Source organism: Pyxicephalus adspersus, chromosome 1 (genome assembly GCF_032062135.1).
Source record: "Pyxicephalus adspersus chromosome 1, UCB_Pads_2.0, whole genome shotgun sequence".
In the NCBI taxonomy this organism is placed as follows: domain Eukaryota; kingdom Metazoa; phylum Chordata; class Amphibia; order Anura; family Pyxicephalidae; genus Pyxicephalus; species Pyxicephalus adspersus.
This window is the reverse complement of record NC_092858.1, coordinates 4634697-4648308: the sequence shown is the minus strand read 5'-3', so window position 1 is coordinate 4648308 and position 13612 is coordinate 4634697. Positions and strand designations below refer to the sequence as shown.

Here is a 13612-nt window from a genome sequence, read left to right as displayed (position 1 = left end):
TAACACTGCCTCCACAGGCACCCCAGATCATAACACTGCCCCCACAGGGACCCCTGAGTATAACACAGCCCCCACAGGTACCCCAGATAATAACACTGCCCCCAAAGGTACCCCAGAGTATAACACTGCCTCTGCAGGCACCCCAGATCATAACACTGCCCTCACAGGCACAGACTTTTTTTTTAAGCCTTCCACTCAAGTTTAGTAAATTATATATATATAATATATATATATGCAATCGGACTGTTTTTTTATTGCGGCACGGATAGGCAATGTTCCTTTTGCTTAAAAAAGACAAACCTGCCTGATCGCAAACATTAATACATAATTTTATATTACCTAATGATCATCCCAAACAAAATCCCTTTATGACAAATATAAAAATCAATGACGTATGTTTATTTTTATTGTAAAGAGGTGACACAGTGTCAGCTGTAGTTGACGTTTATTTGCACATCTAGGATTGATTTCTCAGGGAACGGTGCGGCAGGGACATGTGCCTATGCTGGTATATGGTCACACATCACGTGACAAGCTCTAGTTATCCGGCAGCGACAATGTTAACTCAGAATATTCCGAAGGACGGATAGTCGCGTTGATTGGCCGAGGAGAAGATTAGACAGATCGGCAAACCAATAGGAAACAGTCCCCACGCACGTGCGCGCAACGAGCGAGACGAATTCTTCCTATTGGTCAGGCGAGCTTTCGGAGATTTGTCACGGCCAATCAGAACGGAGATACCGACGCGTGCGCTGTGTCTAGATCCGTGTCTTCCGCGGCGCCAAATCTGTCACCGGGACAGCGGGGTCTCTCCGGTTGCATGGAGGAGCTGTACCTGGACAACATCGATGAGCTGGTCACCGACCACAACAAGATTGTGAGAGCCGCATGAACCCCTCTTATTATGAGCACTGTGACCCTGAATTACCCTCCTGTTATACTTACTTGCCATGGTTACCATGGAAACCATTCCATAATGGCGGCCATCAGCCCAGTCATCAATAATGGACCTTTAATGACCCCCCAGACCTGTAATACATTCTCTGACCCTCAAACCTCCAACATGCCCCCTCTAATTACCCCAATAATCACTACTAACCTTTTATTGTTTTGTTTATAATGTATAACTTTATACGGAGTCATGCTGGAATGATGGCCAGGTGTGAATGTACGCAGCCTATATACACCGGGTGTGAATTTACGCAGCCTATATACACCGGGTGTGAATGTACGCAGTCTATATACACCGGGTGTGAATGAACGCAGCCTATATACACCGGGTGTGAATGAACGCAGCCTATATACACCGGGTGTGAATGTACACAGCCTATATACACCGGGTGTGAATGTACAACCCTTTTATGTTAAGTAAAAATTCTTTGTGTTTGTGCAGCACCGTTTCCTAATTCTCGATCGCCTAGGCAATCGTGAATGAATGGAAGCGCAAAGCCTTCCAGAATACCTACGTCACGCATCCCGGGAGGCTCTTGGGTGCTCCTTCTGCACACGTCCAAGCACCTCGGGGCATGCGCACAAGGAGCCCTTTCGTCAAAAGGGAGGGACAAAAGACGATCTCACGCATGCACAGTGAGATTGGCAATTTTTTTTCCCCAACTATGTTACCTGATCTCGCGCCTGGGTCGGGTGACATAGTAAGAAGAACTCAGAAAAAGAGAAGATTGCGGTGCCCGGCGCACCGGCCTGAAGATGGATACCAGGACGACACGGGACCTGATGGAAGACACCTCTGGACTGATCACCTGCACTGCTGGATTGAAGGCAAGTGTATTTTCTTTTGGCCATTTTTGAGTTTAGTTCCTCTTTAAAGCAGCAATGGAATACCCGGAAGAAGAGAATATTGCGGCGCCTGGAGCACCGGCTCGAAGACGGATACCAGGACGACGTGGGACCCGATGGAAGACACCTCCGAACTGATCGACTGCACTGCGGGATTGAAGGTAAAGTGTTTTTGTTTGTTTTTTTCTTAGCCATTTTTGAGTTTAGTTTCTCTTTAAAGCAGCAATGGAATACCCAGAGCTTCCTGCGATACATACGTCATGTACCCCAGGAGGCTTCTGCTCTCTTTCTGCGTATGCCTGAGATTTAGCATGCATCATAAGGGGCTTTCCTAGAATGTAAAATAAAAGGACCAATCTTACACATGTGCAGTGAGAGCGGCACACGTTTTTTACCTCTTTAGGAAGACCCATCACCTTATCTCATACCTGTACAGTGCCAAATCAGGTGACCTAAGAACAAGAATGATGGCATCGGGTGTTCTGTCCATGCCAGAAAGAGGGGACAACGCTGGAATGACTGCACTAGGATCATGGAGGGGTCAACTGCTTTACACCCATAAAGGTAAGTGTCAATTTTTTTCCCACTTTAAAGGCTCCCTTCCCATATCCATATTTTTACTTCCCTACAAGAGTCTTGTGACACTCCAGCCCCAAGGTTCACCCTCTGTATACCAGAAGCATGGATCTCCTTAGGGTGTCCATGTCACTGCCTGTGTGATTTGGGTAATTCCTATTGGCTGTCTTGTGACAGGGTCCAAAAAGAATAGACTTTGGTGATGTCACCAGCATGGACACATGTATACATATACATGCATAGATCTATCATTTTGTATCCTGATGAATGGTTCCCCTCTCTGTGTCTTCTACCTCCCATCCATTTCAGCATTGCAGTCTGGCTGTTGTCACTGTCATGTGCTGCTCTTCCTGTGACTCCTGCTGCTCCTGGCAGTGACATTGATCAGAGGAGGTGACCATAGCATATGGTGGATGACACAAATCTCTGACACTCCAGGAAGTTACAAATGCTGTGGACTCTTTCAGAGGCTGCAGTGCTGAAGGAGGGAAGGTACGAGAGATGGACCATGGAAGAGGTGATTATCATAGCTGTTGTATTTCAGGGACTTGTATGAAGGTTTTCTTTATAAAAACCAATAGGGATCCTATCCATTTACACCAATATTTGTAATAAATGTGAACATCCCCCTCTTATCATTGCTTTCACTGGCTGTCTTACCCGTGATATGAATTTGGTGTATTTTATTTAAATGTCTTTGTGTTTTATAGGTGACATACAAGTGGTTGAGCCACACTCTGGGTGTCCATGTTAACCAGGCTAAACAGTGAGTAACCTAAATCAGCGGCTGTGTGTTTCCATTATATTGTCCCCCTTATATACTCTGCTGTGTTTGTCTGATCAGCTGTTGGTGTGATTATATACCCAGACTTGGTGGGGTTTGGTAGGTAGTAATGAAGTCTTTCCACTCTGTGTCTGCAGGATGCTGTATGATTATGTCACACGGAAGAGGAAGGAGAATCAAAGTGCTCCAGTACACGTTACCTATCTGCTTAGCGGGAAATGTGTGAAGGAAGGATTTCCAGTAAGTTATCAATAATCTGTGAGGTCGGTATGGGTGGAGAAGGTAGGCAATGGTCCGACCATTTGGCTTTATGGTTTGTAGTCTTGGATATGTTTATAGCTGGTGATATTTCAAACATTTAGGACTAAGAATGGCGATCACCTGCAGGAAAAGCCTTTCCCTCACTTTATAGTAAGTCGATGCATATCTTTGTGCAGGAGTGGTTGTCAGAAACATTTTACCACACTGCACTCCCAAGCCAGTTCCTGTCTGCAAGGTGTACCCTGAGACTTGCATAGCCTACCCTCTCCTTCTCACTGTAAGTTGTTGGGGGTACCTGGGGTCTATTTCTTGCTCCATCACCAGACTCCTTTTTGGTCTCTTCTCGAGTGGCCATCTTGATCTTTTCATGTTTGTGGGTTCATGTGTTCAAGAGATGGTGGTGGAAGCATTTCCAGTGTCCTCAGATCTGGCGAATGGTTCACTGGGTGGGAACAACAGACATTAAATCGGGGTTGCAAATGACAGACAGACAGTGACACAGGAGGAAGAGATGATCCTGCCCAGAAGAGCTTATTGAGGATACTTCACCTCTTCTCCATCTTTAGCTACTTTGTGTATTTTTGTTGTTATTCCTATGACACAGAACTTGCTGGGTTACTTGGAAGAACATCCTTATAGTTTCCTTCAAGGCACCAGATTCCAGATAACAGGGAAAGGATAGTTATGGAGGAATTTCCACATTCACAGTCATCAGCATTGCCCTTGTACAGTGGACCCTTGACTTACAAACTCAATTAGTTTGCATGGGCTGTTTGTAACTCAAGTGGGTTGTAAGAAATAAAGGAAATACCCAAAACACGTTCCTAACCTTTTCATATTACAAGAGAGTTGTATAATGTGGCAGCAGGGTGGCTCAGTGGTTAGCAATCTGGCCATTGCAGCGCTGGGTCCCAGGTTCCGCCAGGACACTATCTGCATGGAGTTTACAGGTTCCCCCTGTGTTTGTGTGGGTTTCCTTTGGGTACTCAAAAAGTTACAAAATGGTCCTACCAGAAACAACAATTTCATACTGTGCTCACCATTCAAGTTGGCATAAGGAAGGGGGGAAGATGGTGGTTATTGTTTGGAATAAGAGTCGCATTCCATCGGGAATCTGGCTCTCTCCAGTGTTCTTTCTCTAGGTCTAAACCTTTTTGACAACTAAACACTGGTCTAAGGGTTGTCTGTTTCTGTCTTTTCTTCAACACTGTTTTGTAGTATGACATGACATTACGCAAGTGATTGCAATGATTGGCTTTTTCTGAGTAAGGGTCTTCTCTACAAATGTTTGTAGCTCTGTCCATTTTTTCAGGATTTACATTATTTCAGTAGAGTAAAATTTGCTGCACCGGTTGTTGATCTTCCCCGTCCCCGGTAGCTTTCCCCAAAGCAGATTCTTTTTCACCTAATTTCACTCTAGGCTTGTAAAACACAACATTCTGTCAGCGTGTCTGTTACATCCCCTGGACAGATCTGTTTGATGCTGAGGCTGAAGGCTGCTCCTGGTCTGTTGAATCTGTAATTCCTTCATAGGAGGATATACAGAGATGGAAGGTTTCAGGCTATGGAGGAGAACTATCCTTGAATATTATTGCATTTAGTCAGGATAATGCGATCGCATTCTTTAGCATTATTATGATGCACAACGAAATAAATCTTCTGTGCACTCTTGTCTAGGAGTTTTTGGGAAACAATGTGCTCCAAGCAGTGCTCTTACCCCAAGGTAAAACCTTGCTGGTCTCTTAAAGTGATCCTGGAGGATGATGGGAATTTATTATCTGATAATGTATTTCAATGATGGGAATATGTTTCCTGCAGCTGGAACCATTTCTGTGATGAAGGATTCTTGGAAAAGGCGTTATAAGGCAGTGTTCTCCCCAGCCCCTTTTAGCCGGGTGCACCACCCGGCTGTTTTTTGGGTGGCTACTGAAGAGTTGGGTCACATACAGGGACTGCCAACCGCCTAAAATTTCTTCCCACCCAGCTTAAAAAAATTTCTGGGTTGAGCACTGTAAGGTAATAAGTGAGGTTATTGCATCTCTCTAGCCTCATATGGGGAGAGAAGCAGTTCAGATGCCTACAAAAACCTATTGATGCTGAAACTTTCCTTAACCCTAAATTTAGAAGTAGCTTTTCCTGTTCCCAGTGATACCTTCATCATGCTTTATTCTTGCAAAGTAGCTGCTATGAGGGGAGTTAATATTGATGTAGATAAACTCCTACAACTCCATTTCCCATTATCTTTTTCCTGCACAGTGTTTTTTTTGTTCCTTTATGGGTAAAGGTAAGACTTTGCACCAGCTGGTTTTGCTGCACCTAGAATGTTTTTAGCAATACTCCATCAGTGTTCTCCCCAGCCCCTTTTAGCTGGGCGCACCACCCGGCACTTTTTTTAGTAACCACCCGGCTGTTTTTGGATGGTTACTGAAAAGCCGGGTCACAATACAGGGGCTGCCACCCACCTACAGCTTTTTTTGTTGCATATGTGATTCTATTCAATATTCTCCACTGACTTTTGTTTCAGTACCACAAGGTGGCAGTAGTGAAAGAGGAAACGCTTGAAGGTACAAAAGTTCTATAACTTTTATCTTTACAATTTGTTTCATTTTAAGTAAAGCTCATTTTTTAACCTCTTTCATTTTTTTTATATTGTAGCAGCCAAATCCAAGCTGGCGGTGGTGGCTAACATCCACGTATATAGCGTGCAGAAAGCCACGTTAAAAGACAGCGCCCCCCTGTTCAGTACGGACTATGATATTGTGAAGAATAATCTTCATAACTGCAACAAGTATGTGATGGAGACGTTGTTTATTTAATACATGGTTTATGTACAGACATGAGAAATATGCCTCAAATTAGATCCTGAATGGTATATATCCTTGTCCCAGGTTTAGCGCTATCCAATGTCCGGCCGCAGTCCCGCGTTCCGCTGAGGAGATTGCACAGCTGCATAAAGTGAATTACCAGCCAACACAAGAGGTAACCACGTCTAGTACACACAAGGTCAATGGACACCCCTCTCCTCCTGTTGCCAAATCGGCAACTCAGCAACCCAAAGGCATCATGGGAATGTTCTCACGTCCTGCTTCCAAATCCCAGGAACCTCCAAAGGAGACAAAGACAGAACCCAAGGAAGCATCCGTAAGTCTTGCTTTGTCAGATATAATAAAATACCAACAGACTCTGAAATTGGTAATTTAAACTCTAAGAAAAATAAAAAAAAAATGGCTCTTGCAATGAAGCCCCCCAAACGCGCTGTGCAAGGAAACAAACTACAACCTGACCCAGAACCCAGTCAGTTTCTAACACAAATCTGTACAGTCAAGTGACCTGCTCTGTTCCGTTCTCCTGTGTGTTGCCGTAGTATAATTTACACTACAACACATTGGGGTCTATTTATGAAGCAGTGCATCCAACATTCGCTGAAACATTCTCTGGTGGAGAATTAATTACTTCAATTAAAACACATGGACCTAGGGAATGTTTTGGTGAATGTCAGATGTACTGCTTTATAAATAGACCCCCATTAAGTGAGTTACTGCATGTTGATGTTTTAATGGCCAAGAATAATGGCCCTCCCCTTGTCTTTTAAGTGCAGTCTCCTGGTGATTCAGTTCTGCTCTGACCACAATTGAGTAGAAGGTGTTTGTAGTCTTAACATCCTGCCCTAGGGTAACTACACTTCTTCTTTTTTATATTCACAGTATAGTGAGTGAGCATTATTATCCTAGGACAGAATATTAAAAAAAAAGCCTAGAAAATGTAGCCACTACATCTAATTATTTTTATTATTATACAGTATTTATATAGCGCCAACATATTACGCAGTGCTGTACATTAAATTGGTTTTGCAAATGACAGACAGATACAGACAGTGACACAGGAGGAGGAGAGGACCCTGCCCTGAAGAGCTTACTATCTAGTAGGTGAGGGAAGTATCACACAATATGAGGGGATATGGAATGGTGGGTAAGTAGTGAGGGTTTAGGAGACAGAAGAAGACAGATAGGCAAGTTTGAAAAAATGAGTGCTCTTTAAAATGAGCAGAAAGTAGTAGCAAGCCGAATAGGATGAGGAAGACCATTCCAGAGAGTCGGGGCAGCTCTAACAATATGAGGGGATATGGAATGGTGGGTAAGTAGTGAGGGTTTAGGAGACAGAAGAAGACAGATAGGCAAGTTTGAAAAAATGAGTGCTCTTTAAAATGAGCAGAAAGTAGGAGCAAGCCGAATAGGATGAGGAAGACCATTCCAGAGAGTCGGGGCAGCTCTAGAAAAGTCTTGGAGCCGTGCATGGAATGAGGTTATGAGTGAGGAAGTCATTAGTAGGTCATTGGAGGAACAGAGAGGGGCTAGGAGGGTATTTTACTATCAGATCAGAAAGGTAAGTGGGGACAGGAACTGTGAAGGGATTTGAAGGCAAAGCACAGGAGCTTGAATTTGATTTTAAGGTGTAATGGAAGCCAAAAGAGAGAGATACAAAAAGAGGCAGCGGAAGAGGAGCAGTTATGTAATGTAAACTGTAATGTCATATATTTTCTTGTTTTTAGATACACTTAATATTATATTGCACGGCATATATATAATATTTGATTCTTTTTTTTTTTTTGTGCTTTGCCCAGCCTCCAGAAACAAGCAGCAAATCATCCACCAAATCCAGACCTATGGACAACTTCTTTGGCAAAGCAGCACTAAGTGAGTATTCCCTTTCTGTATCCCTTTCTGAATTTGCATTTAAGTGATATCAGTGGTTGGCTAAAAGCAGTCGCTCATCACAAAATCCATGCAGAACTGTCTGATTTTTCTGCTTTTTTTATGAGCTTGGAGCTCCTATACATGCAGGGTGCACATTTGACCCCCATTTTGAATTTTGGGCCATTTTTTTTCTTTACATCAAAGCACATAACTAATTCTGCTTTAATCAATGTAGCCAAAGACCTGAGTCTAATTATTAGCAGTGGCAATTCTCTGGTGAGCTCTGTAACAGATCTGTTTTATGTGTCTTACGATCTATTATCTGGTGCTCACATATAGGGGTGTTGGAAACATGACAGATCTGACTTTCAGTAGCGTTATGTATTGATTTTCTTTTCCTTCTGGGACTCTTATGCCACTTTCAGATAAACCCAAAGAGAGCCCTCCTGCCAACGAGCCAGTGAAAGTGGAGAAACCAACATCTCAGCCGATTGATGTGCCACCTCCACCACAACCAAAAGAAGTTAAAGGCACTAAAGCTCCTGAGAGAGAGAAGAGGTGACTGTAACTTTTGTTTAAAGGTGTTTTCAGAAGTGTTTAATTGTAATATTTTGCAGCTTACTAGTCCTTAGATAGATATTGTGCTGTTTGGTTTTTGTTACTGTCTGCAAGAATAGGATGCTGGATACCAAAAAACACAGAGCAGGGACCAACGCTGCCAATGGAATAACCCCTCAGTGACAGACTGAATAACCTCAGTTCGTGTAATCTACCCTGTGTAGCCTTTGAATGCTAACAGTTCCCTTCCTTGATCATGTTTAGCTGCAAAAGCTTGGCATCTTGCCCTATGCAGCATATTAGCATTATGCTTTGCGCCTCATGTGACTAGTCAGTGCCTAGGCCAACAGCTCTTCAGTCTTGGCAGGAGGTTCTCCACCATACAGTAAGGAAAGCCTCATGCATGCAGAACTTCACTGGATCCTACTGCAAGTATTCTCCACTTTGTAAACTGCAAATACATCTGACATATAATCCCTGGCCTCCATGAAACTAGAATCTGATAAATGAAGGGGGAAGGCCAGGGACAGTCTTACTGAAGAGAAAAGGGCTGGATTTTTTTGGTTGTCCTACAGCCAGGAAGTGAGGTGGGCTCTATGTAAATTTTTTCAGTTCAAGGGAGAAGCCCGTATAACTGTGCAAGAGTAAAAGGAAGGCTTGTTAAAAGATTTAATGTTTACATTTAATATAATTTATATTAATGTGAACTTGGCTTTATATCTCTGCATTTATTAATTTTGGATCCTCAGGCCTAAGAGGGCAGAAATGTCAGACAGCGATGAGGAAGAGGTGAAGCTGGTGAAAAAGAGGCGTAGAATTAAACATCGACCCGACAGCAGTGACGAGGACGATGGTGAGTTGCTAATTCTGCGTCTGTTACGTTCAATAACGTAAAGTTCTCTGCTGAGGTAAATGGACTCCTCCAGCCGCAGTATCACACCCACACACTGTTTACTGTGCTCCTTGTCACTTCCCGCAGTGCCACATGCCAAAACACGGCCATTCATCCCGTCAAAGATCAAGTGTTTGTTTCTGTACTCGTCGGGGCACCACGCAGGTCCAAGTCGCCTGGGAGAGGCCGTCAATCCAGCTCTGCCTTTGATGTCATTTTTTCATTTCACACCACCCCACCGAGCTGCGGGATTGAGACCCAGGTGGATGCCATCAGCGTTAATCAGAGCTGGCGTCGTCTGTTGTTCTCAGTGTAAAGTTAGCAGCTTAAACACCTCCCTGCGTAGCTGGGGCCTCCGTGCACTCTATCTGTTCGTGTCCCTTTTCTTTTCTTTTACACATCTCTTTATTGCACAGTGTCCCTTTATACTAAGCTGGAAAAGGTCACTGATTCACTGCTTGTCACATGGGTTTAGCTGGATGTGTTTGGTGAAGCTGGATCGACTTTTACATCTACAGCGGCTTTGCTGTGTTTAGCCCAGTGTTGGCTGTGCTTGCTTAGATCACAGGGAAGTATGTTTTAAAGTGTTATTAAGTGTCTGCAATAAAAAATGTAGCAGCGTATCTTATGTACTTTTTCTAGCTGTGCCTTTTTCTGTCATTGATGCTCCTATAACCTTCTATGGGTCTGGTAGACAGATAGGAATATATCTGTCCTCCATCCAGGTAGAAGTATATGGAGCTGCACTTCTTTGGTGCAACAAGGACTTCTGGAGGGGGACAAGGGTCAGATCCACGGCCACTGGAAGTTGGTTTTAGGTAGGATAAGGGAACTACCAGGGTAACTGCACTTTGTCTTAAAGGAGAATTAAACCACCTTAAAAAATTCTGGGTTTTGGACCCCCCAGTACCTTTTTTGCCATAATGGTACACAGCATCTTTGTACATTAGGGCAGACGTACCTGCCAAAAGAAACCTATCATCACTTTTTGTGAAGCAATTATTGGTGCATAGCTTAGTGGCTTATAAAGGAAAGTGTATAGCAAATAAAATCTTTGAACAGGTCTGTGATCCTTTAGCATTACTAAACTATATTGCCTTTGTACCCTCTGTCTGTAGAGATTCCTATGCATGATGTGAAGACACCGTCCCCTCAGCCACAACCTGCTGTCAAGATGGAGACTGAAACTCCGCCACAGCCTCATGTGAGATCTCCTTGAAAATTACTCTAAATTGGAAAACCCTTAGTTGGTGAATTGCATGAGGGTGCCATTACCTACCTGTCCGATTCCATAACTGCCTGCACTTTTCACTTTGCCCTGGGGAGCCCAAAAAAAAAAAAAAAAAAAACTTGGTCTCTTTTAGCAAATAGTGACTACTTCATCACAGGCGCTTGGCCCTATCCCTAGCCTTATGGTTAGCCTGTCCGTGTGATGTACTAGTCATTAGGTGAATGTGGCAGAGAGTATTTGAATGCCCCGATGATTTGGGTTCTCAGGAGTGCTATGATAATTACTGTCTGCTAAAATATATATTTTCTTCTGTGGGTGCCCCTACTGGACAGAGTAAATTATAAAGCAGCCCTTTTGGCTTTGTTTCAAATAATAAAGTATAGCAGCCCATTTAACACCCATTTATGTTTCACATTTTATATAATAAAAGCGTAGATCATATTTTTTTTGTTTCCTTTTAGACACAGCCTGGAGAGAAGAAGAGAAGGCGTAGGAGAGTTCTGAAGTCCAAGCAATTCCTGGATGAGGAGGGCTGCATGGGTAAGCAGTACTAGGTGGCATTTACTAGTCTCTGCACTCTGGGTCCCCTCATATACTTTGTGTCCATTTCTCTACTTGGGAAATGGGTGGTGGTGATGTGGGGGGGGGGGAGGTGTTTGCCTTTAACTGAGCACATTTAGTAAGTGGGGAAAATTGTTAGCATCTTACATTGGATAAATGCAATGGGTCAGTAGACAAGATATCTGCCTTGGTCTGGCTTTAGGCTCCCAGAGAATTGATTAAGGTTTGATTGAATAAGTTATTAACCGGTATCCAGAAGCTAGCTTGGATAAAATGGTTTTGGGTCCAGTTATTTAATTGAGTAGGTGCAGGTATGTATTCAGTAAATGCATTTTAGGGGTATTTGCATTATTTACCTAAAATACCTTCCCATGCAGGGATAATCTAAAGCAACAGTTTGTTAGCTGTTACCCCTCCCTTTAACCCTTCAACCATGTCTTCACTGACCTACCATTGTATTAGGCAGCTGCAATTTGCCTTCCTAAGCCATGGGTTTCTTTATATGTCAGCAATTGCTGTGCTTGTTTGGGACATAAACATGAAGGTTTGCAAAGTGTAGAAAAATAAATGCTGTGTTAAGGGATCTTGGTTGTGAGGAAGGGGGCAGGGGGCTGCTTTAAAGACGGTAAGAATTTTCCTGGACTTTTCCTTTTTGAAAAACAGTTTTTAGTAGCAATTGACCTTTCTTCCTTCTCTTTATTATGCAGTGACGGAGAAGGTCTATGAGAGTGAGTCTTGCACAGACAGCGGAGAGGAGTTTACTACGTCCAAGCCAACTGCGGCCAATCCTTCCACCTCCACCGCAGCCAGCAAACCAAGCACCAAAGCAGAGACTAAAACCTCCAAGAAAGGGCCTGTTTCCAGCAAAGGGACAAAGCAGGCTTCTATCATGGGTTTCTTCCAGAAGAAGTGAGGAGCCTTGTGTCACCCAGATAAAGACTGCTCTGTACTGGTTGTGGTATTTGTTACCTGTTGTTTCTGGATATGCCATGAGTCAGCCTGGGGTAAGAGGTGGTGATGTTAGCATTGTGATTTCTACTGGCCTTCCTTTCACTTTCCATGTAGTTGTATCTACACTGCTTGGAAAACATTGCTCATTGTAATCCATGTTTACTGATACTTGGGAAAGCCACAGGTCATCCGTCATGTACTGCACCAAGAAATGAAAGTGCAAATGAAGTTTACTCATTCTAGATGTTCTATTTTTATAAACATTCATTCTGTTCAATTGATGCATATTAAAGCTCCTGTCTGTCTGCCTGCCTTTCCTCACCGCGTAGTATTAATTCTATTTCTTTCCAGTCCTCTTGTGCTTTCCCTTATACATCGAGGGACACTGCTTCTTAGTAAGCAACCTAGGGATATACTGCTGCTCTTGGGGGAGGTGAACACTAAGTACAAAAAAAATGGAGGTCGGCCCCTAGAATATAAAACCTCCCTCACAGGATCCTGCCAAAAACTAAGTGGATAAATTCCAGTTCTCTCTGTCTGAGCTACACTCCCAACTTTGTATGAGGACCACAGAATCCACCCCTCTGTTATGGAGGAGGTTTTTGTAGTTGTTTCATTTCTTCTTCAGTGTTGTTACCCAACGACAGGAAGTGTTAGGGGGCACCAAGTGAAATAAAATAAATAAAGCCTGAAAGATTATTATGTGGACTGGTATGATGCTTTTTCATTATATTTTAAATGTTTGTGTTTGGATGCTCGTTAAAGCAGGGCCCCTGATCCTTCTGGAGCATTTCTTGATTGGGTCCTTTTCTGTCCTGTAACACTTTTTCTCTCTTTCTGGCTACCTCACCCGCACTGTGCAGGCGCAAAATTGGGTGACGTAGCCTGCTGTAAATGGGGGTGAAAAGAGTGCTGATCTCACTGCACATGCGTGAGATGTTTTGTTTTTTTTTCCCCGTTGCAGGAAAAAGCCCCTTCTGGGTATGCCTGGTTTCCGGCAGGTGCAGAAGGAGCAGCCAGAAGCCTCCTGGGATGGGATATGTGACATGGGTATCCCAAGAGGCTTCTGGCTGCTCCTGCACCTGCTGGAAATCAGGCATAACCAGAGGGGGCTTTTTCCTGCAATGTGCATTTCCTGTGCTCCCATTCAGTCTTCACTGCCATAGTGGGGCTACTTTTTTTTTTTTTAAGTTGTTTTAAAGGGGGAAAAAGATAATTTTGTACTTCACATAAAAGGGTTTTATTTAAAGTAAAGATTTTGTTAAAAGGTCTGTTCTAAATCTGTCACCTAGGCAGGACATAGAAGG

At 43.4% G+C, this 13612-nt stretch overlaps 1 protein-coding gene across 1 annotated transcript; it reads left to right on the top strand.

Annotated features, from left to right (window-relative positions):
• Nucleotides 1-739: 739 nt before the first annotated feature.
• Nucleotides 740-13011, top strand: POLD3 (DNA polymerase delta 3, accessory subunit). Its single transcript, XM_072401056.1, has 12 exons — nucleotides 740-877; nucleotides 3084-3139; nucleotides 3295-3397; nucleotides 5943-5982; nucleotides 6074-6206; nucleotides 6307-6559; nucleotides 8040-8112; nucleotides 8538-8670; nucleotides 9420-9523; nucleotides 10681-10766; nucleotides 11255-11333; nucleotides 12062-13011. The coding sequence occupies exons 1-12, from the start codon at nucleotides 821-823 to the stop codon at nucleotides 12265-12267; spliced, it is 1323 nt and encodes a 440-aa protein (XP_072257157.1). The 5' UTR covers nucleotides 740-820; the 3' UTR covers nucleotides 12268-13011.
• Nucleotides 13012-13612: the final 601 nt, after the last annotated feature.

Coding starts and splice junctions, on each gene's coding strand:
- POLD3 (XM_072401056.1), top strand. CDS start 821: ATGGAGGAGCTGTACCTGGACAACATCGATGAGCTGGTCACCGACCAC. Junction 878..3,083: donor TCACCGACCACAACAAGATT/GTGAGAGCCGCA, acceptor TGTGTTTTATAG/GTGACATACAAGTGGTTGAG. Junction 11,334..12,061: donor GGATGAGGAGGGCTGCATGG/GTAAGCAGTACT, acceptor TTTATTATGCAG/TGACGGAGAAGGTCTATGAG.